Raw genomic sequence first — 23,555 nt, forward strand, 5'->3', positions numbered from 1 at the left:
TAAATAATAAAGTACAAAGATCTAGAAAGAGTAAACCTTAAAGAGAAGGGCAGAGGTTCAGGCATCCCTAAGGCTCCTGCACACGTAGATTGGCTTTAGTGAAGACCCAAGGACTCTCTTGAGACAGTGTGATGTGCTGTCCGCCCACTAGGAAGACCCTGTTGCTGACCCCCTCAGGTATAGAAGCTGTTTTTGTAACTGACACCTACATGGTTGCCGCTGGAAGACACCGAACGGCAGAGATTTAGCCAGAGCTGGGCAAACCTGACGTCTGCCTAAGGCACCTCAGCACTGAGTGTGAGGAACCAAGCAGACAGTGAGGGCCCAGGGTTCAGGTAGATGACGCTTAGAAGCTTCACGAGAGTGCTGCTGTAGAGACTGGAATAACTTGGTTTGTTTTTGCTTTAAAAGGATCTTCCCCCCTTGTAAGAGGAATGCGGAGCCTGAAGGGCCAGGGGTTTCCCATAACCACAAGGGCCTTCTGGGTGGGAGGGGGACAGACAGTGAGAGGATCCTGACCACGCCCCCCCCCCCCCCCCCCCCCCCCCCCCCGGCCCACACACACACCGAGCTGGCTCTCCTAAACCTCATGTGGCTGCATCTCCAGTCTGGTGATCCTTAAAGAGCAAGAATCGGGGGGGAGGGGGGCACTGCTGGACAGCTGGGCAGATGACGGATTGGTGTGGACTGAATGGTGTCTTCCTCCCCCATGTTCATACATTGAAGCCTTAACCCCCAGTGTGGTAGTATTTAGAGGTGGGACCTGGGGAAGTAATTAGGTTTACAGAAAGTCATGAGGGTGGGGCCCCCATGATGGGATTCCTTATAAGAAGAGAAAGAGAGCCCAGATCTCTCTCTCTCTCACTTTTCCTTACGAAGAATTCTCTTGGATTGCTCTGATGACTCCTTCCTCACCTGTCCATTCAGAACAATAGTCCTAACACAGATGTTCTTTATACTCACTGACCCTGAATGTACAAGTCAGGAGTGAGTTCTCTGGCATTTTTATAAGATCCCTCCGTGCATCTATACTCTGCAGGGAGGAAAGCTACAAATGGCATACAGAAAGTTTGGTGTTAACAAAATGCATATCTGGCTTTTATGTATGTGGTATGTGGTTCTCTTGACTATTATGCCTCTCACATTGGTGAGCTTATTCTGCACTGGTGTTCGGTAGCCCTCGACCTCTTGGAGGTTAGAATATCTCCTGCTTCCCATTTTGGAAATCTGGTTCTCCTAGCTGGGCATTTATCTATTCCTGTACTATACACACGTGATGCACACATCCCTTTTCTTGTCCAGGACTATGCTTGCTTCAGGGCAGGGGACTTTATCGAGCACCTGCTGTATGCTGGGTCCTTCCCTAGGAGCTGGCACCGTCCTTGTGCCAAGGTGCCCATTGTCTAATGGAGAGTACTAGGAGACTCCTTGAGGGGAAATACTAAAATAACTAAGCTTTTTGGTAACAGTGTTGCTTAATGCTTCAGTAATGGGGCGATTTCTTTTTAATTGCCTTGGAAAGAAATTAACTTACTAGACATGATTTAATGTTGTACGTTTTTAACATTTAGTATACAACCTCTTTTTATGTATGCTCTTAAGGGATATTGTTGTAAATGATACGAAGTATAGCTTGGTAAACCTGAAAATTCCCTAGGTTGTTGCTGTTGTATTTAATGATGCTTGTTGCGATTGGCAACACCCTTGGGCAATCAGCAGAGCTTTCTCAGGAAGCTCTTTCCTCTGTGACCCTGGGCTGAGGTCCCTCTTGAGGGATCCCTGTTCTCACAGGGTAAACTATGTGAGACTGTTCAGAATTGGTCTGCTTTGGGGGGCTTGTTTCCCCTGTCATAGTTGCGTAATTACAAATGTTCCTGTCGCTTGAGTGCATGTGGTAGGAAGTCCAGGCATCAGCAAGACTGATAGGATGCCCACACGCAGTCCCGGGAGTAAACTGATGGGGCCCCTGGCCCATCCATGTGGCAGTGGACAGGTGTTTGCTGTGGTGAGGGACACCATGGCTTCAAAGGAGGGTGCCTTCATTGTCCACTGTGGCCCAGGATGTGAGAAACCAGGATGTTTTAATCACAAACACAGGTTTCATAATATCTGGAAAATGAGTTCATGTTCTAGGAGTTACTTTTAATTTCGGTATCTTTTTCTGTTCTAACCCAGGTGCGACATTAGAGGAAATAAACCAGCACTGGGACTGGCTGGAGCAAAACCTCCTACATACTTTGTCCGTCTTTGATAATAAAGATGACATTGCCAGCTTTGTCAAAGGGAAGGTAAAGGTAGGTCCTTTGACTGAAATGCTTCTCCCCATTTCCCCATCTTTCTTATTACTTCCATATGACATTTTGAGCACTGTAGCATTTTTGATCAGATTTGAACAATTTTCTCCACCATAACTGAACGACTTGGCTTAATACACAAAGGAGCTGGACTTGTCACTTGTCAAACTTCACAGTCAGTCTGGCAAAATATACCTGAAATTGGAAAATCCACATTCTCAGGCCTCAGTTTTTGTTCTCCTTTATAGAAGTGAAGGTCCTCTCTTGTCTCGGGGGAAAAAATGTTAACATTCATGTTTTTGCAGAGCAGAAACGGTATATGACTCCTTAAACTCGTTATTCCCACCTTTTTGCAGTTGTGACATCTTGTCACTCTATTTTGTTGGACCTGGCACTTTCCTCTTCCTAAAGAGGCTGTTTATTCTTCAAATACGTTAAATAAATGGAATTAAGACCATTTACGTTTTAAGAAGGCACGACAGGACTATTTTGGAGGGTATCTGTTAATATCTCCTGTGAGTTTCATCTTCTCCGTCATTGCAACAACATGATTGGGACCCAGTGCTTTAAAAGCCCCATCAGGCAGGGAGAGACTGTTTCTCATTCTGATTTTAACCCTTATTAAACACTTTAACACATTAGCCTCTAATACAGTTTTCCTCCCTGCGGGTAAAATCCCCAGACCATTGATTTTGTTTATTTATTTAATTTTTCTTCAAAAGTTTGCCTCAAAAATGCTGCAGCTTTTAGTAAAGTGTGTCAAAGTGAATTCTTGGTTTTAAAGGGACAAAACAGAAGTATTCTTGTCCTTCCTCTTGTGTCACCAGCTAGGAACCAAAGGTCTCCTGAGTCAGGCAGTGTGGCAGTGTTGGTGTTACCTCTGGGCTGTGGGGCTGGCAGGTGGACCCAGGCTGTGGCGGGGACTCATCCAGCCCGTGGGTTACCACCTCTGCCTGGTCCGACTGACTAGCTTGGTTCCCTGGGTCAGATCGCACTGGGGCTTAGCTACAGAAATGCCTATTTCATGGTTATTTTTCACACTTACCTCCTTTCTCCTTAGTCTATCTTATGTTATGGTGGTTCTTTGAGTTAGGGTTTCTCCTTTTAATATGGAGAAAGGAAATTCATTTCTGCTGCAGTAGCTTTAGGAAAGCTTCTGCAGAGAAGGAAGCAGCTTTTCCTCTACCCTCCTAGATTCTCCTCCTAGGCCTGGAGATTAAACCGACAAACGTCGAATTGGTGAGAAAAACAGTTGATCAACGCGTGCAGTGTGCGGACACATGAGGGAAACTCAGTGATGAGTAACTCAGGGGTGGATAGAATGTGGGGCTTATACAGCATCTCAACAAAGAACAATACGTTTGTAGAGAAGGGACGAGACAAAGAGAAAGCCGTTCAGGCTTTCAGGGGTGGCCAGCTGTGGGAAAGTAAATGTGGGGAGAAATGAAGGGAAGAGAAGAAGGGTTGTTTTTGTGAGGTTTGTTATGTGCATTCCTCTCGGTACTGGTCAGAATCTTACCCTCCTCTTCCCGGCACAGAGAAGGGAGGCACCTTCACAAATGGGTGTTTGGTATCCTTGTTTTAGGCAAGTAGTGGGGGAGGACGGAGAGCCTTTTTGGTGTCTACTGTTTCTCAGTTGTCTTCAGATCAGAATAATCCTTATGCCAAAGTGGCATAGTTTGGAATGGCATATTCTGATCCCCTGCACATCAAAACTGAAATGCCTTAAAAAACAAAACAAAACAAAAAAACAGCAGTTGCAGGGAGACTGCTGGCCTGAAGCAGGGGTGGGGATGGAGGGGTTCTTGTGGTCTGAGATGGGGTTATGTCTTTGGGGCCACTATGTGCTGTAGGTTCTTCCTTTCCTCTGGGAAGATCCAAAGGAATTAGGAATTGGGGCTTTCCTAGTCATATCCTGAGTTGGCCACTCTGTAAAGCTTTAAAGAAATCCTTGTACTTAGAGTTGTGCTCATCACCAGACCCTGCAGTCCCCAGAAGTCAGGAGTCTGTGTGGCCACCATCATTGTGGCTGCATCTGGAGCCAGTGCGTCCTGTTCTACTTCCGTGACTCTCTGCTGTAGAGCCTTCCTAAAATCCCCTTCATGCCTCACGGTCCAGAGCTTTATATATTAGATAAGCTTCTAAAATTATTCATCTTTCTTATAACTTTTCCATTTTATAATGTCTGGTTAAATAAAATTTGGAAAAGAAGAAAAACATAATGAAGGAAATGAAAAGCACTTGAAATTTTACCAGACTTCAGATTCATTTAATAAATAATTCTTATTTTAATAGTAACTCCCAGGTAATTTTCTAAAATAGTTTATACAGGCCAGGCTTTGGTAGTTGTGCCCCCAAAATGGCCTTGTCTTTTTTTTTTGAAATATTTTATTTTTTAAGTAATCTCTGCACCCAACTTGGGACTCGAATTTACAACCCTGAGATCAAGAGTCACATGCTCTCCTGACTGAGCCACCCAGGCACCCCCAAAATGGGCTCATCTTACATTTTTGGGGGAGATTTTATTTATTTATTAGAGAGAGAGAGAGCGCAGGAGGGAGGGGCAGAGGGAGAAGCGTAGACTCCCTGCTGAGCAAGGAGCCCAACATGGGGCTCGATCCCAGGACCCTGAGATCATGACCTGAGCCGAAGGCAGATGCTTAACCGACTGAGCCACCCAGGTGCCCCAAAAGTGGCCTTGTCTTAAGGGACCTAGCCTTTCATGAAGCACAGGAATGTGGGGAATCAGAATTCTGATCTTGTCAATGAGTTGTCACCCCTTAGGAAGAAGCCACAGGCTATGTTCTAGGCACTTTTACAGCCTTTCCCTGGATTTAGAAAGGATCCTTACTGTTAACTTGTTGTTGGCAAAGCCATTGTACGTTGAGATGCTTTCTTTTCTGTCTTGTCTCCCTATGCACCTGAGTGCTTTGGACATGTTTATGACCTCGGCCAACAAACTTCTTTTCTACCTTAGAAGACTGTAGAGTATTTAGTGGTAGTGAAAGGTGTCAGATGTCAGGCACCTGTTGGCTTTGTATTAAAAGTTTTGAAGGAAATGACATTCCTTAGCTTTTTAAAAAGCAGGGCACCTGGGTGGCTCAGTCAACTAAGCGTCTACTTTCAGCTTTGGTCATGATCTTGGGGTCCTGGGGTCAAGCCCCATGTCAGGCTCCCTGCTCAGTGGGGAGCCTGCTTCTCGCTCTCCCTCTGCTGCTCCCTCTGCTTGTGCTCTCTCGTGCTCTCTCTGTCAAATAAATAAATAGGATCTTTAAAAAAAAAATACACTAACTTGTAACTCAAACTTGGATAGTTCTTCAAGGTCGATACATCAGATTCACGCTTGAGGCAGTAACTTGATCATCTGTTCCTGTAGGGAGAGCTAGGAGGTATTGTACAATAGTAATTTGTTAGAAGACTCAGGTTTAGAAGTCAGTGATTTGTCCAAAGCCTCAAGGCTGGTTAGTGGTCAAGTGAGAGACTTGTTCTTAGGTTTTCCACCCTCCAGCCCCCAGCTCATCTTTCCCCCAACCATGGCAGTGCTTCTGGGTGGTAGACAGATGGAGTAGCGAGCCGCTCTCCTCCACCCCTGGTGTGTGTTGGTGGGCAGTGTAGACGCCTCAGGTGCCTGTGCTTGGCAGTCCCTTCCCACCTCTGCCTGCCCCTCCCCTAGTCCCTCTCACCAACGAGGGGACCCTTATCTTTCTGTGTGTCAGGCTCTGATTGCGGAGGAGACAAGCAGCAGGCTTGCCGAGCAGGAAGAAGAGCCTGAGAAGTTCCGAGAGGCCTTGGTGAAGTTCGAGGCCAGGTTCAACTTCCCGGAGGCAGAGAAGCTGGTCACCTATTACTCCTGCTGCTGCTGGAAGGGCAGGGTTCCCCGCCAAGGCTGGCTGTACCTCAGCATTAACCACCTCTGCTTCTACTCCTTCTTCCTGGGCAAAGAACGTAAGTGAGGCTTGGGCTGACATTCGCAGATGAAGCTGACCCTCGGGATGCTCAGTGCTGTCCTGAGACACGAGGAAGAGCTAGGGAACAAAGGATTCTTAAATGAGTAGTTGAGATGGTAATGAGTGATTCTTGATTAACTTCAAATGACGTGTGCAGACAATTATATTTCTTTATGCTACCACCACTAAGGGGCTTTGATTTGGTGAGAATTCATTTTTTCCATTGCCTTAAACATTTCTGTGTAATTCGCTTCATAGAGCTACAGAAGGTTTTTTTACTTTATGTTGCTCTGAAAACACATGGTCAAAACTGACGCTTCTTAAGATGGGTGGGGGGCCTTTAAAAAGTTGCCAGCCCTGAAGATCATGACTGCTCCTGGAAGAGGAGCAAGATGTGCAGCTGTTCCTTGGAATGGGAAGGTCCACTTGAGATTCAGGCGGTGATTAACTTTTCACACGTTTATCCACTGACCGTCACCATGCGAGGTGATGGAATTCCAGGATAAGAAAGAAAAGCCATAAGTGTTGGTTGTATATTGAATTTTTAAAAAATCATTCCCCCTGAAACTTCTTTTGGAACCAAGTATTGTTGCAGGCATCCATGCAGGATGGCAGCTGTGTGTGTGTATATAAAACAAGTAAATGCGTATGTATGTGTTTATATATCCAATTTTTTTTTCCTTCCTGCATTTAAGTTTATATTTCAAGTTGAACCAGTGGGAGGGGCTTCTCTGAAATTGTGCTGACACAGCTTCCTTCCAGGGCCATTGCTTCTCTTTCTCATGTTGCCAGCTTCAGGTCTGATGCTCCAGTACGTACACCCTGTGTGCACAGCCTTTCCCTACCCCTGGACTGTGCTCTGACCTAATCTTGACTGTCCTTATTCTTGTACTTTCTGCGGTGCTTCTCAAAATTCATGCAGGTCTTTCCTTCCCTTCCCCATTCTTGTGCCTCTTTGGAAACTCCGGTTCACCCTTCAAAATCAGTTCAGATTTTTATCACCTCCAGGGACTTTCCTTGGTTCCCTTAAAATTTGCACCATGTTTGTGTTTCTGTTTTAGATTTTGTCAAGTTAGTGGTTGCTTATTTTACATGTCTGTTTGCCCTATTTGAATGAGCTAAAGTGCAGGGCTTTTCACAAAGTAGACGCTTGATGAAGTGAAAGTTGATGTTATAGGTTGCATATGTGTTTGTATGAACAACTTATGTGAAAGCAACTAGAAGTAGCTGAAGAAGCTTCTTCTCAACCTGATGTAGATGTGTGGCCTTTTAAGTTACTGAAGCCCTGAAAACATTATTACAACAAGTGGAAAGAAATGGTAGAAAAAGAAACACTTCAAGATCCCTTCCTTTATTTGAAAAAGAAAATGAGTTACTTTCTGACACCGTTCATTCATGGTGACTAAGCCAAATTTTGTTAGGATGCTGCGTTTTGAAAAAAAATGATTTCTAGTATTTGTTGTCATAGTGTCTTTTCCCCATTTGCATTAGCAAGCGCTAGCTAGCCTCACTACCACTGTATTGGAAACATTTCCCAGAATAGAACACTTGTTTATAAAATGTACTGTTTGTACTGTATTGCTTTAAAAAGAATTCCATAGAAATTGTACTGTGTCTTCTAAGACTGTCATTTGACACAGTCTAAATGTTAAGCCTGTTTCTCTAAACGAAATCATGAATAATCCTCTTTTGCACTTTTTTTTTCATAGCGTACACCATGAATGCTGCTTTTGAAACCAGAAATTAGGTAGATTGAGAAAGTTTTGCTTATTTTGCAAATATTTAAGTTTAAATATTTTTGAAGAAGTTTTCCTGTTGTTAACTTGATATTTCAGAATGCTGTCCCCTGTACGTGTGCAGTAGCCAGCAACTTGGAAGATTTTACTTAAATCTTCTTTTAAGAAAATCATGAAACATGAGTTGGGTTCTAACACACAGCTGTCAGGCAGCTTTGTGCTTTCCCTTTCCTGCTCTGGTTTTGTATTTCAGCTTAAGGAAATCCTTGGACTCTTGTTTGCTGATACACTCAAGTTTGGCTCATATGTTAGGGTAACCTATGTATTTGCCTTTTTTTTTTTTTCTCTTCCAGTTAAACTTGTAGTCCCTTGGGTTGATATCCAGAAGTTAGAAAGAACGTCCAACGTCTTCCTGACGGATACCATCCGAATCACCACGCAGAATAAGGAGCGCGACTTCTCCATGTTCCTGAACCTCGATGAGGTGTTCAAGATCATGGAGCAGTTGGCGGACGTGACACTCCGGAGGCTCCTGGATAATGAGGTCTTTGACCTGGACCCAGACCTGCAGGAGCCGAGCCAGATCACCAAGCGGTAAGAGCTTCCGTTTTCAGTTCCTCACCCATAGGACTGATGTGCCACCACCTTCATTTACATGTGCTTTGTTAGTCGTAGTTGTACAAGGTTTAAATTTCCCTTGTGGCATGATGCAGATTTTCCTGTGGCGTTAATCATGATTGTGACATAATAATTGGCAGTGACTGTTAATTTTTTTTTTTAATAGTGAAAGTTTTTTTTTTTTTTTTAAAGATTTCATCTATTTGTTTTAGAGCAAGTGAGCTGGGGGAGGGGCAGGGGGAGGCGGAGAGGGAGAGAATCTCGCAGACTCTGCACTGAGCGTGGAGCCCAGCTCGGGGCTCGATCCCATGACCCTGACATGACCTGAGGCGAAACCAAGAGTCAGATGCTCAACTAACTGAGCCATCCAGGTGCCCTGATTGTTAATTTTTTTTATGCAGTTGACTTTGTTTTCTGGATCCAGTTCTGCTTTTTTTCCAGATATTTGGAAACTGATTTTTATAAAAAATACTTCTAAGGAAAATGTAATATGGATAGCTTCATGATAGAATTCCATTCAGTACTGTGCTTTATCAGTGAACATTAAGAAATTTTATATTTCCATTTGAAAGTGCTTTGTAGAAGAAGTTTTCAGGACAGTGGATTTATTTTTGGTACTGGTTTGTCATTAGAAATGTGCCTTAGTAATGCTCTAAGTTAACATTCTTTGTTATTGGTTTGCCCCCGGCTGATGCTAGGTGTGGAGATGTCTGGGGCAGTTGCTTGAATTATTAGTCACTTTAAAGAAGTTCAGCTTTATTATCTAAAATTTAAACGGTGGTGTTTGTCCGAGCTTGACTGTGATTCCTGACTTGGTGGTTTAGACCAGGTAACTGCAGAGTTGATACAAAGATACCCTTAGAGAAACAAGTCATCTGTGAAGTGCTGTTGCGGCTGGATAGATTTGATATCGTTACAGAATCACCGCTACTATTTAGTACTACTAGACATGAAAAAAATATTTTAATCTGGTAAAATACACATGACATAAAATTTGCTGCCTTAATACCACTGAACCATACAGTTAAAAATGGATAAGTACGTTCACATTGTTGTGCAACCATCCCCTCCATCCAGCCCTGGGGTGCTTCATCTTGCAAAACTGAAACTCTGTCCCCATTAAGCAATAACTCCATTCCCTCCTCCCCCAGCCCCTGGCAACCGCCACCCTACTTTCTGTCTCTGAGTTTGACTACTCGAGGTCCCTCATGTAAGTGGACTCATACAGTATCTGTCTTTTTGTGACTCGCTTATTTCACTTAGCGTCATGTCCTTAAGGTTCATCCATGTTGTAGCAGGTGCCAGAATTTCCTTCCTCTTTAAGGCTAGGTAGTAAAATAGTCCATTGCATGGATATACCACATTTTCTTTATCCGTTCATGCATCTGTGGACACAAGGCTGTTTCTACCTTTGGCTGTTGTATCTGATGTTGCTATGAGCATGTGTGTGCAAATATCTTTTCGAGTCCCTGCTTTCACATCTTTTGGGCATATACCCAGAAGTGGAATTGCGAGATCGTGTGGTAGTTCTGTGTCGTTCTATGTCCAGTCATTAAAAACATTTTTTAAATCTATTGTAAGATTCCTGTTATTCCTTACACATGTTCGCTGTTTTCTTGGAACATCTGGGAGAACATGTGTCTAATTAGTGGTCTCTAAATGGCAGTGTGTTTTTTTTTTTTAAAGATTTTATTTATTTATTTGAGAGAGAGAGAGAGAGAAACAGCACGAGAGGGGAGAGGGTCAGAGGGAGAAGCAGGCTCCCTGCTGAGCCGGGAGCCCGATGTGGGACTTGATCCCAGGACTCCGGGACCATGACCTGAGCCGAAGGCAGTCGCCTAACCAACTGAGCTACCCAGGCGCCCAAAATGGCAGTGTGTTTGTAGTTGGCATGTGTTCAGCAAGAATTTAGAGCCCCTGCTGTGTGCATGCGTTGGAAATTTGATCGTGTATCGTCCCAAGTAAGGCAAAAATCAAAAAGTGAGCTTTTTTGGTGAAACTCCAGTGAATTTCACTTGGTTTTATGTCCTCATCATCTCACAGTCCCTTTGTGAGAGGGGATAGTGCTGCTTGTCACTCCATTACGAAAGGAGAGCCTTGGGGTGCTGCCCTTGGGTCTTCTCACTCCCCATCCTGAGCTCCTCCCTGTGCCTCCTGACCCCGGGTTTCCAATTACCATCTCTGACTCTGTCCTAGGTCCAGAGAAGACAACCCAGCACAGCGGCAGCCCCACTCTCTCATATATCTTCAAATAACTCTATAGTCGTTCGGTATCTGAGTCCTTTTAGTCCAGCTTACAAAGACTGGTTAAAAATGAAGAAACCAGTCTCGGTTGTAGGAGTTGTTAAAGGGCTCCTATAAATCACCCAGTAAAGCTGCTCTCTCTCCTGCAGGTTTTGCATCGATGCGTGTGAATTGCGATGTGTGTGAATTGCAGCCAGGGTCTTAGAACTAGGAGGCCGGCTGATAGCCTGCATGCTCCGGTCAGCTCCATGGGCATTGGGATTTCAGGTGACTTCTCACAGATCTCCTGATGTTCCTTCATGGCTCCACTTCTAGATGTAGCATTGTGGTTTGGGGTAGAAACTGGGAAAGAAGAGGCTGATGGCAGGTTTGTTGCACTTAAGACCCTTCGGTAAAATCCTTCATTTTGGAAGAAAATTCATCAGCACAGGCAGTCTTCATGCATGTTCCAGAATTCAGGTGAATTATATGAGGCTCCCCCTCTTCCACTTTCTATCCTGGAAACCATTAGGAAGAAGAGAGAGAAAAGGACAAAACAGGGCCCCGGCGGTGGTCAGGGTGGCGCTGCTGGGATCCCACAGGTGCCTTGGGCTGGCCCTGTGATGGACGGCAGGATTCTGGTCCGTGGTGTGTTTTGCTGGTCTCTGCACTTTGAGTGACTTCTTCCAAAAGTGAAAGGCATGTCCTTGCCTACCAGTTCCTCGCTGGGTCTCTTGTGTAGCTTTCTGTCATGGAGACATAGGCCTGTGGACATAAACAGGTAATGACTCAGTCAACTTGACATCCTGCCAAGAGAGCCCAGGTTTTCAAGTTGAGGAAAACAGTCTCTTGATGCAAAAGGCACGATCAGAAGTGCTGGAATGCTCCTCAGGCTCCCTTTTGTTGATGTATTTTCACTTCCCTTCCCAGATAACAGCTTTAGAAAGGTGCCCTTGGGGTCACTGGTGTGGTGAGCCATCTGATTATGAATTAGTCATGATTGCTGCTCATGCTCACTCCCGTGGGACTTCGGGACAGAGCCCAGCGAGGCTGGGACTCCAGCGGGAGCCGGGAGACGGGAGACGGGATGGTGCATTGCACAGGAGGACCCAGTCAGACAAGGTAGAGCTGGCTGGCCCCGGGGAGTCCTCTGGCCCAGCCCTCACACTTCGCAGAGGAGGGCCTGGACCAGGGATTCTGGGGTACAGTAACAGAATCCAGGAGGGCGGGGAAACGGAGACTGAGGAAGGGACTTCTGGGGGCTGGGGGAGCTAATAAATGGATTGGTCCTGAAATTTACAAACAAAATAACACTTGTAAAGTTGTGAGTGGTAGGTTGAGAACTGTGTAGCCAGCTGTTTGGGGCAGGGGGAGATTGGGGAGGTGATGGGTTTCACTAAATCAAAATTAATATCTTCATTAAAATCTGTATTGATTGATGGAAAGTGCTGGAGGAAAACTCAGTTAATGCAGTACAGTGAATGGAGGGTCTTTCCCCTGGTGGAAGCTTTTTCTGTGGTATCCAAAGGTAGGCAGTGGCTGCCGGGGTTGGGGGTGGGGGCTGATGTCTTCAGAATAAGCCCTCATCCCCTGTTGCCTGGCTGATTCTTAGCTCCCTGGTCTGACTTTTCAGACCTTCTTTGGCCTTTTCTGCCCAGATTCACTCCCTTTCCTGCTGTTCTCCTTGTGCCCCTACTAAGAATGCCCAGCCTAGCTCTGTAATTTATTCGACTTTCTGTCCTTGTGATTCTGGTTCAGAGTCACCATCTCTTAGGGGCTCCTCATGCAGCCCCGAACAGTTCCTGCCTCACGGGGGAAGGCCTGCGGCTCCCCACCCTGCAGAGCCCTAGCTGCTTTGTACTTCTCCAGGCTGTTCTGGAGCAGGATGGAGGGCAGAGGGTGAAGGCAGGAGCCTTGAGCGTGAAAAAGCCTTCTAGATGCCAGTGTTATTGAGGTCTTGGTCTGCTGGAGCTCCGAGAATGGATTTTTCAAAGAAATGGGGGCACTGCGGCCCCAGCTGAGTCCATCTGCAGCCTGTTGTCTGCTGTCTGAGGGCTGGGTTTCCCTCATGCCCCCATTGTGTGCAGGGGACCCAGGCTGCTGTGTGCTCTGTGTAAGATGCTTCATAGCAAGGTTGTCCTTCTGTTTCCTTAGTGCTCTTGGGGGAAGGTAGAAGAAAGGTGTTTCACGTAAACACACATTCGAGGGATGCCATGTTGTATGTGCACACTTTTGGGCTTTGAGGACAAGTATGCGTATCTGGTCTTTCTGCCTTGTTTCTTTTTTTTTAAAGATTTTATTTATTTATTTGACAGAGACAGCGAGAGAGGGAACACAAGCAGGGGGAGTGGGAGAGGGAGAAGCAGGCTTCCCGTGGAGCAGGGAGCCTGATGCGGGGCTTGATGCCAGGACCCTGGGATCATGACCTGAGCCGAAGGCAGACGCTCAACGACTGAGCCACCCAGGCGCCCCTTTCTGCCTAGTTTCTACATTGCTGGCTCTTGCCCAGAGTTTCAAATGAGTTGGGCGTGGGTCTGTGGGTGGGTGTGTAACTAAGAGCCTCTAGAAATCCTTATACATATCTTTATGGGGCAGACTGCCTGCAGAGGGCCAAGTTATTCCAGAAGGGCAGGGGTGGTACTTGGGCACAAGTCTAGGCCTCAGGTCTAGGGCACAGGGGGGACCTCCTCACACCCGGTGCTAATGCGGGAGCCCACCTGCCCCAGTGTGCCACACAGCCTGAGTTTGGGGAAGCACTTGGCCTTGAGCAGCTTGAGCTGCTGACAAACAGGAGGTTTGTGGATGTGGGGTGACACGAGGGAGGGAGAGTTCCCATGGCTTGTGAGGCCTGACACGGGTCTTTTCAAAAGTGTTCTAACAGGTTGATGGGGAAAAGAGAGAGGGAAACCTGTTTTTGATACATTTGTACCAAAACTAGGAGGAGAAAATCGAATTCCTAGGTTTGCAGAGAAACGAAAGAACAACCCACCCTTTCATTTCTTGGGTCTAAGGTCTAAGGAATGAAGTGTGGAATTTTAAATGTGGGCATGTAGTTTAGAATTGTCCACCTTGTTGTCATGCAGGACTGCACGCGTTAATTGCAGCTCTGCGAACAAACTTGGTGTTCTTGCTCCCCACGTTTATGTCCTATGTGGCTACAGGCTCATACAATGGCATGTGTTAAGACAGGAGGGTTTGTGGCGCCGTCCCTTCTATTCTCAGCTGTCGCTTTCTCTTGGAGCAATTGCTTTGACCAGTGCATACCAGCAAGGTGGACAATGGGTGGTAAATATTGTGGGGGCTGCCGGGCTAGTTTTCATCTTTATAGGGGCGCTTCTGCCCTGGCTTACAGGCCTGTGCTCGGCTACTGCTTTCTGAATGGTCGGTTATGGCTCATGTCTGTAGGGCATCTCTATGGAGGAAGAGGGGGAGCCTTTAGTAAGTACTGGAAGGTCTGAAAGGCAAATTGTGACCAGTGGGCTTTGTTTCTGGTGCTCTTCGGAAAGAGGAGCTGATATTTTTAGCATCAAAACTACCACCTGCGAAACAGACCTAAAGGATGAAGTGGTCTTACTCTGAGCTTCATTAAAGGGCTTGAGCTACTCCTCTCTCAAGCTACTACAGGATCTTCATCTCCATCTGTTGGAAAGTTAAATGCCACATATATAGGTATAATGCAGATTTAGAGGCAGAATTGGAAGAGGACTTTCTAAGGAAGGAAGATGATTTAGGAAAGTCCTTCCTGCTGCCTTTTTTTTTTTTTTAAGATTTATTTATTTCGGAGAGAGCGTGTGCAAGCGTGCGGGGGGAGGGGCAGAGGGAGGAGAGAATCCTGAAGCAGACTCCTTGCTGAGCGTGGAGCCCGACAAGGAGCTCGATCCCAGGACCCTGAGATCCTGACCTGAGCCGAAACCAAGAGTGAGCAGCTTAACCAACTGAGCCACCGAGGTGCTCCCCTCCTTTCTGTCTTTGTCTTATAACATGAGGTCACTGGTCTGTGACTGCTGAATGTGTGAGAGATAGACCCCAAGGGTGACAGAGAACAGCCCAGAAAGGAGAGTGGAGATGTGCTCAGAAGCCATGGAGAATGGGGTTGAACTGAGTGGTTGGCTGGTGTAGCAGGTGCACCGAACAGAAAAATCATATAACTGAGTGCCTTATTCTTATACTGAAGAGCTGGCTGCAAAAATACCAAAAGTCCTTCCACCCCCTCCCCCCCGCCCCCATGCTTCTAGGAAGGACCAGACGACAGTTGAATTCAGTGGTGGCTGGACCCACATCTGTGAGATACGTACAGGCAGGCTGTGTCGGCTTTACATTGACCAAAGCCAGCACGGCCAGCCCGCTTTCAGGACAAGGACATAAACCCTCCAATGTAAATATGCTGAATATAGGTCTGCTTTCAGGGAAGTGGGGTGATCTTGAGGGTCCTTGACTTCCATCCTGTAGTACGTGAATTTCTAGAGCATTCACGGTGCTTTCCCACGTTCTCCCAGCTCCTCTGGGGAGGAAGCGCAGGCTCCTTTGGAAACAGCCATTCCTGGAATATCAGGTGCTGCAGCCTTTGGCCCACAGTAACTGGACCCATCTTGATCTGTAGAATTTGTCTAATTTCTCGCTGTGCCCGGAGGACTTTCTGAACATGCATGTATTTATCTTTGTGAGGGATTGATAGTAAATTCCGAGCACTCCCCCATCTCTGTGTGGGGTCTCCTGGGAAGACAGTTGTGTGATGGTGTGAAAATGAGGACTGGGTTGGAAACGGGAAGCAGGGCAGGAGGGGCCTCTATGTGTGAGCCTGGCCCTGGCGAGGGGAGGATGTGTCTAAAAGATCACTCAGACTGGGGCGTTTAAAATTTATGCAACATTTTAAAAGTTACTCTTTTCCTAAAAGAAAATAGCTTCATTTTTAAAAAAGCTAACAATATGTGGTCAGGTAGAAAATTCAAGCAGAATAAAAATGAAAAGTGGAAATCCTACTACACAGAGTCAACTACTATTAACATTTTATGCAAAATCTTTTTACATATCACTTTCTGCAATTTTATAGAATTTATATAAATGGGATCATACTGTAGAAGCTATTTCTAACCTACTTTTTCAATGTTGTGGACATCATATGTTTTCAGGGATCTCTTGAAGCAGAAAGGTTAGGTATTGTTTCCATTTTACAGATGTCAAGATGTGATATGGAGAAGTGTTATCTAAGGTCACCCAGCTAATAAGAAAGCTAAGATTCATATTCCTTACTTTGAGCGCAGTGCTAATTCTCTCAGATAAATTTAAAGAGCTCTTATTCGATGTGGCAAAGAAAAATTTTTATCTCTGTACAGTGGAATTTCCCCTCTACTAGAATTTTGGGGTATGACATAAATTCATCAGTATTTGCAAACATTGTGATTTCGCTGCCTTCTTCCTTTATTGGATGTTAGAGCCAAGACCCAGGATATGGGGGGGGTCCCCTAGGGTAGGATTTCTCCCCCATTCTCCACTGTCCATACTGATGTGACACTGATGGGCTTCTCTCCAGTGATACTTTTACTTGGATTTGTTTTTTTATTTTTTTAAATTTATTTTTTTATTTTTTTTGAGAGAGAGAGGGCTGGGGGAGGGGCAGAGGGAGAAGGAGAGAAAGAATCTGAAGCAGGCTCCACGCCCAGTGCAGAGCCTGACGTGGGGCTTGCTGTCATGACCCTGAGATCGTGACCTGAACTGAAATCAAGAGTCAGATGCTTAACCGACTGAGCCAGCCAGATGCCGCTTGGATTTGTTTTTTAAAGGTAATAATAGCTAATGTTTATTCAGCACTTACTGTATGCCCAGCACAGATCTCAGTTTAACTGCTTTTTTGAGCTGTCATTCATATACCATACAATTCACCCTGTTAAAGCATCCCAATCAGTGGTTTTTCAATCCAGAGAGTTGTGCAACCATCATCACGCTCGGTTTAGAACATTTTCTTCACCCCAAGAAGGAACCCCAGACTTATGAGCAGTCACTCCCCACTTCTCCCTTATCCCCTGCTCTACATAATCACTAAGCTATTTTCTGTCTTTATGAGTTTTGCCTATTCTGGAAATTTCATATAAGGGGAATCAGGCGGTATGCAGTCTTTTATATCTGTAACACTTTCGAGGTCAGTCCCTGGTGTAGCTTGTGTCAGTATTTCGTGTGGCCGGGTGATCTTCTGTTGTGTGGCTCTGTCCCGTTTTGTTGATCCGTTTATCAGCGGATGGACTTGGGTTGTTGCCATCCTGAACACGCGTGTCCGGGTTTTTGAGCAGATGTTCATTTTCGGTTCTCTGGGGTCTACGCCTAGGAGGGGAATTGCAGGGTCGTATGGTAAGTCCATGTTGAACCTTTTGAGAACCAGCCAAACTGTTTTCCAGACGGGCCGCACCATTTTACATTCCCACCCGCGGTGTATGAAGGTTTCCGTTTCTCCACGTCCTCGCCGGCACTTGGTGTTACGGACTTTCTGATCCTGGATCCTTAAACCATTGTTTGATGGTGATTCACAGTGTTGCTCAAACCAGGAAGGAGTATCTGTTTTGGTCTGTGAGTTTGTTGTCTTACTTTTGCGCAGAGGCGACCCCTTCTGCCTTGAGTACCCGTTCCCTCCGAGGTTGGCTGTGAAGTGGGGTGCGTGCTGGGACCCACGCAGGACCCGGCGGGGCTCATCCATTTTCACATCCGGCTTCACAGGGTTTTCTTTGTAAACCCATGTGTTCGTTCACCGTTCCTGCCTCTTTGTCTTCTCTCTGCCCCCTCCGCCAGGGACCTGGAAGCCAGAGCACAGAACGAGTTCTTCCGGGCGTTCTTCAGGCTGCCGAGGCGCGAGAGGCTGCACGCCGTGCTGGACTGCTCGCTGTGGACGCCGTTCAGCCGCTGCCACACCGTGGGGCGGATGTTCGCCTCCGACCGCTACATCTGCTTCGCCAGCAAGGAGGATGGCTGCTGCAATGTCATCCTGCCGCTCAGAGAGGTAGGCGGAGCCCCGGCCGGCGCTTCCCGAGCCCGCCTTTTGTCCTTGAGCCCGGGGTGGCCAGGTCACCGGCTGGGGCAGGGCTGCTCACCCAGTGGGGCTTTGCCGGCTGCAGACGGGCCTCTGGGGAGAAGCACGGCCTGCGTTTGACCAGTCCCCATGTGCTTGTTGCTTTTTCTGTCGTTGCTCCAACAGCCTGAAATGTGCCTGGAAGTGACTGGTGAGAAGCAAGCACTCTCACCTCCCTGCCTAGCAGTTAAAGCTTTTCCAACAGCTCTTAGGAAGGATTCCACCCCTTGCACTCACAAAAAGGGGAAAGAAAAAAGGCAACCGACAAAAAGCATCACCTTTTGCCAATGTCAGATTGCATGACTTTTGTACCCTCCTGGGACTTGAGTGAAACATTTAAAAAATGTTTCCTTTAATATGGATCAGGTCCCTTCCCTTCCTGCTACAAAATTCTGCAATCTGTCCCTGGAAATGCAGGGCAACCTGAGGCTACTTCCTGATCTGCCGTCCTCAGTCCTTTGGTTTCAGGGCATGTCTGTGGTGACCATACCCACCCCTCTGTTTCCCATGAGGACCTCCAAATTCTGAGCACTGTTCTTTGGGAAATCTCAGAATTTTTCATCCATGTGATCTACCTCCATGTCATTTTCTAGATGTTTTCATTTTGCAAATATTCTTACTTAGGAGCGGAGCAAGGAATCCAAGAGTTGTCCTGTGCACTTACTTGTCTTATTGTAACATATACGTAACATCACATTTCCCACTTCACCCACTTTTAAGTGTTATGGTTCAGTAGTGTTAAGTACATTCACAGTGTCATCCTACCATCACCAGAACTTCCTTGTCTTCCCCAGCTGAAACTCTGTTCCCATTAAGCACTCACTCCCCATCCTCCCTCTCCAGCCCCGGGCAACCACCCCTCTACGTTCTGTCTCCTAATCGCACTATTCAAGGTCCCTCGTCTAAGTGGGATCATACAGTATTTGCCCATCTGTGGCTGGCTTATTTCACCGAGCATGATGTCCTCCAGGTTCATCCATGTTGTAGCACGTGTCAGAATTTCTCTCCTTTTCAAGGCCGAGTCCTATTCAGTTGTGTGGGTAGATCACATTTTGTTCCTCCGCTCACCTGTCGATGGGTACTAGAGTTACCGTAAATAGGCTGCCTTAGATAATTTTTAACTTCTGTATCCGTTCCTTAGGGCAGTTGTCTGGTTTTGCCTTCTTTCTGGTGGTATTTTCCTAAATAGGTAATTGAAATGCCTGCCCTCTGTTGTCTGTTGCTGGACCTTTTGTGTGTAACTTTTTGCAATAGGTGGTGAGCATTGAGAAGATGGAGGACACAAGTCTGCTCCCTAATCCCATCATCATCAGCATCAGGAGCAAGATGGCCTTCCAGTTCATCGAGCTAAAGGACAGAGATAACTTGGTGGAAAGCCTGCTCATGAGGCTGAAGCAGGTGCACGCCAAACACCCCGTGCATTATGACACCTCACAAGATGAAGACATGGTATGATGCTTAGAAACAGCGGGATCCTATAAAGTGAAGATCTCTTTTCTCACCCCTTCTAGGGCAGTGGTCTCTAAAGGGAGTGCGCATAACCACAATCCACTTGGAAATGAGAGAACTGTGTTAGAGATGATTGGGCCTGTGTATTAGACAGTGTATCACTTCTGATACTCGAGGGGTCCTGAGTGGGTGCTGCACAGGTTAGAGGGTGGCCCACGCAGTGAGTGGTTTGAGGGGCTAACAGGGTACCCTGCTCACAGGTTAGAGGGGTTCATGGGGCACCACCCCACACCAGAGGTTAGGGGAACTGATGGGCACCCCTCCATATGTTAGAGAGGTTGGTGGGGTACCCACACACATCAGAGGGATTGACAGGGCACCTCTCCCAGGCTGGAGGGTTTGATGGGTATCGACCTGCATGCAGGTTAGCGGACACCTTCCTCGTAGGTTGGAGGGGTCTGTGCTCCGCCCCCTCCCCTGAGATTGAGGGGATGTTATTTGGGGGCAGATGGAACTTGTTAAAAGAGAAGTTACATTGTCCTTAAGGCTGGACAGCTGGAAAACAGACCTGGATCTGCTGGGGACTCCTCTCCTGCTGTTTCACACCCGTCCCTCTCTTTCTTCACCTCTTTTTTTTTTTTTTTAAAGACTTTATTTATTTGACAGAAAGAGACATAGCGAGAGAGGGAACACAAGCAGGGGGAGTGGGAGAGGGAGAAGCAGGCTTCCCGCGGAGCAGGGAACCCGATGCGGGACTCGATCCCAGGACCCTGGGATCATGACCTGAGCCGAAGGCAGACACTTAACGACTGAGCCACCCAGGCGCCCCTCTTCACCTCTTTTTACCAGTGCAGTGACAGGAAGGAAAGGATATAGTTTCTCAGTACCCAAGAGCTGTTTTCTGAAGATGGTCACCCTCAGTTCTGGAAGCATACAAGAAATGGTTCTTGTCTGCCCCCCTCTTGGCCCCATACCCTGTATGCTGTGAGCAGCCTTCCCAGGAAAGCACATTCTTTCCTGAGGATCAAATCTGTTGGGGCTAATGTTAGTCTATTTCCCTTGAGTCCTACACAGGCATGTTTAAGTATGTTACCTTCGTGGCGCCTGGGTGGCTCAGTTGGTTAAGCACTGGGCTCTTGATCTCAGCTCAGGTCACAATCTCAGGGTCCTGGGATTGAGCCCCTTGTCGGGCTCCATGCTCACTGGGGAGTCTGCTTGAGGATTCTCTCTCTCCCTCTCCCCCTGCTCGCTCATGCTCACACACTCACTGTCTCTCAAATAAATAAATTTAAAAAATACGTTACCTTCATGTCTCCAAAGGCAAAACAAAGACTCTTCCATAAGTAATGACTTTCTTCTAGCTACCTCCTTTTTTTATGTCTTTCCAGCAGACTTCACCTGTGTTTCATTCAACAAGCATGTGCAGTGACCACAAGTTTGGGGATCTTGAAATGGTGTCCTCTCAAAATAGCGAGGAAAGTGAAAAAGAGAAGAGCCCGCGGCTCCACCCCGAGGCCCTGATCTCTGTGTTCCAGCAGGCGGGCAGCCAGAGCCCCGACTCACGAATGGTGGGTGGCCTGGCTCTGCCTTTGCCGGACCCCGGCAGAGCCGGCACGGGTGGGGGTTCCCAGCTGTCGGGCCTGCTGCGGGCCGTGCACCTGCTGGCACCAGCCTCGCGGGCCTCGGGAGAGCAGGTGTGGTGCAGGTTGCTGGCCGCCCAGCAGCTAGCACCCCTCCCTCTCCCTCGTGGGCAGTAGTGGGAGGGCCCAGCCGATGCCAGCTGCCTGGGCACGACCGGGTGCATGGAGGATGTGATCAGATGACTGAGGCCGTCGGCTTTCCCTACCTGCCCCTTAAGTGGCTCTCGGACACAGCTCTCGGCCATGTGACCTGGAGAGCATCAGTGCTGTCCTTTGTGGGTTCTTGCAGGTGCAGAACAAGTGTTCCCCTTCTTACCCAGGGGTGTCTGTGTGGGCTCCTTTTACAGTATTGCTTGGTTCTCTCCTGGAACAAAAGGTCTCCTGTGCTGTAGTTTTACCGGACAAAAGATATTTCTGTTACATCTACTTATCCTTGTCCTCTTTATAGGGAGAATCCGAGGGAAATGTCATGCACTGTGGGGTAAAGAGGCTAGAAATTGTACTCTGGAAAGACACTGCGGCTGGAGGGAGGCTGCGTTGGGACCACGTGTGCCGGGGGTGTCTGTGGACGTTACCACCCCAAGCTGTGCCTTGTCACCTACTTGGCTACTGTATAATCGTTAGCTTTATTCATTCAAAACGGAGCCTTCTGATAATGCTTTACACAGAGCAGCTCAATGAACTCCTGTAAGAATACTGAATATATATGGAAGGTTCTCCCCTTACTGGAGAATGCAGATAATGAAAAGCATATTAAACATGTTGCTTAATGGGACGCCTGGGTGGCTCATTCGGTTAAGCGGCTGCCTTCGGCTCAGGTCATGGTCCCAGGGTCCTGGGATCGGGTCCCGTATCGGGCTCCCTGCTGAGAGGGGAGCCTTCTTTTCCCTCTGCCTGCCCCTCCTCCTGCTTGTGCACGTGCTCTCTGATAAGTAAATAAAACCTTAATAAAAAAACAAAACATGTTGCTTAAAAGGTACTAACAACTCCTGTCATCTAGGGATAATTTTAAAGAATTTTTAGTTGCCTAGAGAAATGGTATCTGTCTTGTGTCTGATAATGAGAACAGTATGATTTTTTTCAGGCTCCAGTTTTTCCTCTGGCTGTCCCGGAGCTCGGGGCAAATTATGAGGTTCCCCCCCGCCCGCCCCTCCCTTGTTCACCCTCTGAGCTGACCCGTGTTTCAACAGCTGGCTTGGTGTTAACATCCTGAGATGCTTCCCCTGATGTCCCCCACTCCCACCCCACCCTCCCAGCTGCTTTGGACTTGAGTATCTGGACAAACCTATTCTTACTATCAACTTTGCCAAGGAAATGGCATTTTATTTGCGTAAACTCTCCTGCTGGGTTCTGAACTCCAGAAGGGCTGTTACTTGGTGGTGTTACTCATCTTTACATCCTCTGTGCCTGCGAGTGTTTCAAAAATATTTGCTGAACCAGTTGCCCATCACTGTTGGTCCCTCTGTTAACAGAGGCAGCCTCCCTCTGCGGTGGATTGCAGATGGGCTGTGGTGGAAGGCATGGAAGGGCTTCTTTGCACGTTAACAGCATTTCCATCTCCAGTCCAGGGAACAGATAAAAATAAGCCTGTGGAATGACCACTTTGTGGAATATGGCAGAACCGTGTGTATGTTCCGCACAGAGAAGATCCGGAAGCTTGTAGCCATGGGGATCCCCGAATCTTTACGTGGCAGACTCTGGCTGCTTTTCTCAGGTACGTGTTTCTGGTATTTTTAGGCAAACTGTTATTTCTGGAGCGGACACAGGAACAGAGGCCCAGATCTGAACAGCGTGTATGTGCAGACAGGTCCTCTGTCTCTGGATTCTTCCTGCATCGTTGCCAGCCAAGAACTTCGGCACCCTTACTGTGTTAGCTGTAGGACCTTGGTCCAGTTGCCCGAGACCTTGGGCTGCGGTGTCCTCCTTGGCCAATGTGAGGCCTGGCTGAAGGCCTCTCCTCTCCTTTAAAAATAACTTGGAGTGTGTATGTAGTCTTGAGAACTCTGTTAAAGAACCTCCTAGAAGTGAAGTGTCTTTCTAGGACATACATTTGAACTAGACTAAACAAACCAACCCTCTGTATGTTGTTCACTTGCAGTGGCGTTGAAATAAATCCCCCAGCATACTTTCTGTTGGTCCCTCCTTTGTGGAAGACACACGGCATCCCCAGGAGGCACCATTGCAGAGATTTTTGCCCCACTTCCTCCTCCCACACCAGTTGAGCCATTCAGCGATGACCTTGTCTGGCCTCAGGCCCCAGGACTTTCCCTCTGTTGCTGTTTGGTGATGTCTGGGAATCCCTCATCAGGATGCTCTCCAGTGGGTGGCAGAGATGAGGACTGACTTTCCTAGAGACGTGTTGAGCAATGTCTCCACATTGAGGGTGGCTGTTTTGTCTGGCTCAGTAGGAGAGGGGGGGCCTTGCAAGCAGGAAGGGAAGGCCCTTGTCCAGTGGGGTGGCTTTGCTACTCCTGTCAGGGTGCAGCTGGAGGCCTGGGAGGGGGTCCGCTCTTCCTCGGTGGCCCCGTGGGCTCAGGTCAGCACGAGCCTCCTGGAGGCCAGGCCTGGGTACCTGTCTTCTCCCTGCACCCTTT

The 23,555-nt window shown here is 47.3% G+C and overlaps 1 protein-coding gene across 9 annotated transcripts in view; it reads left to right on the top strand.

The window, feature by feature from the left end:
* Nucleotides 1-23,555, top strand: part of TBC1D8 (TBC1 domain family member 8) — an 84,961-nt gene that overhangs the window by 38,866 nt on the left and 22,540 nt on the right. For 7 of the 9 annotated variants that reach the window (XR_014149226.1, XM_081833410.1, XM_081833409.1 and 4 more), the window contains 7 exons: nt 2,176-2,294; nt 6,011-6,239; nt 8,331-8,571; nt 17,596-17,803; nt 19,127-19,321; nt 20,710-20,889; nt 22,525-22,675. Coding sequence is in view for 8 of the 9 variants with exons in the window: in XM_081833410.1 (XP_081689536.1) it covers nt 2,176-2,294; nt 6,011-6,239; nt 8,331-8,571; nt 17,596-17,803; nt 19,127-19,321; nt 20,710-20,889; nt 22,525-22,675 (1,323 nt within the window). In the remaining variant the exon portion in view is untranslated. The remainder of the gene's footprint in view (nt 1-2,175; nt 2,295-6,010; nt 6,240-8,330; nt 8,572-17,595; nt 17,804-19,126; nt 19,322-20,709; nt 20,890-22,524; nt 22,676-23,555) is intronic. The other 2 variants (XM_081833403.1, XM_081833405.1) reach the window with 1 other exon arrangement.

The sequence above is a fragment of the Leptonychotes weddellii genome, chromosome 10 (assembly GCF_054177405.1).
Source record: "Leptonychotes weddellii isolate Sample4059 chromosome 10, ASM5417740v2, whole genome shotgun sequence".
Classification (NCBI taxonomy): domain Eukaryota; kingdom Metazoa; phylum Chordata; class Mammalia; order Carnivora; family Phocidae; genus Leptonychotes; species Leptonychotes weddellii.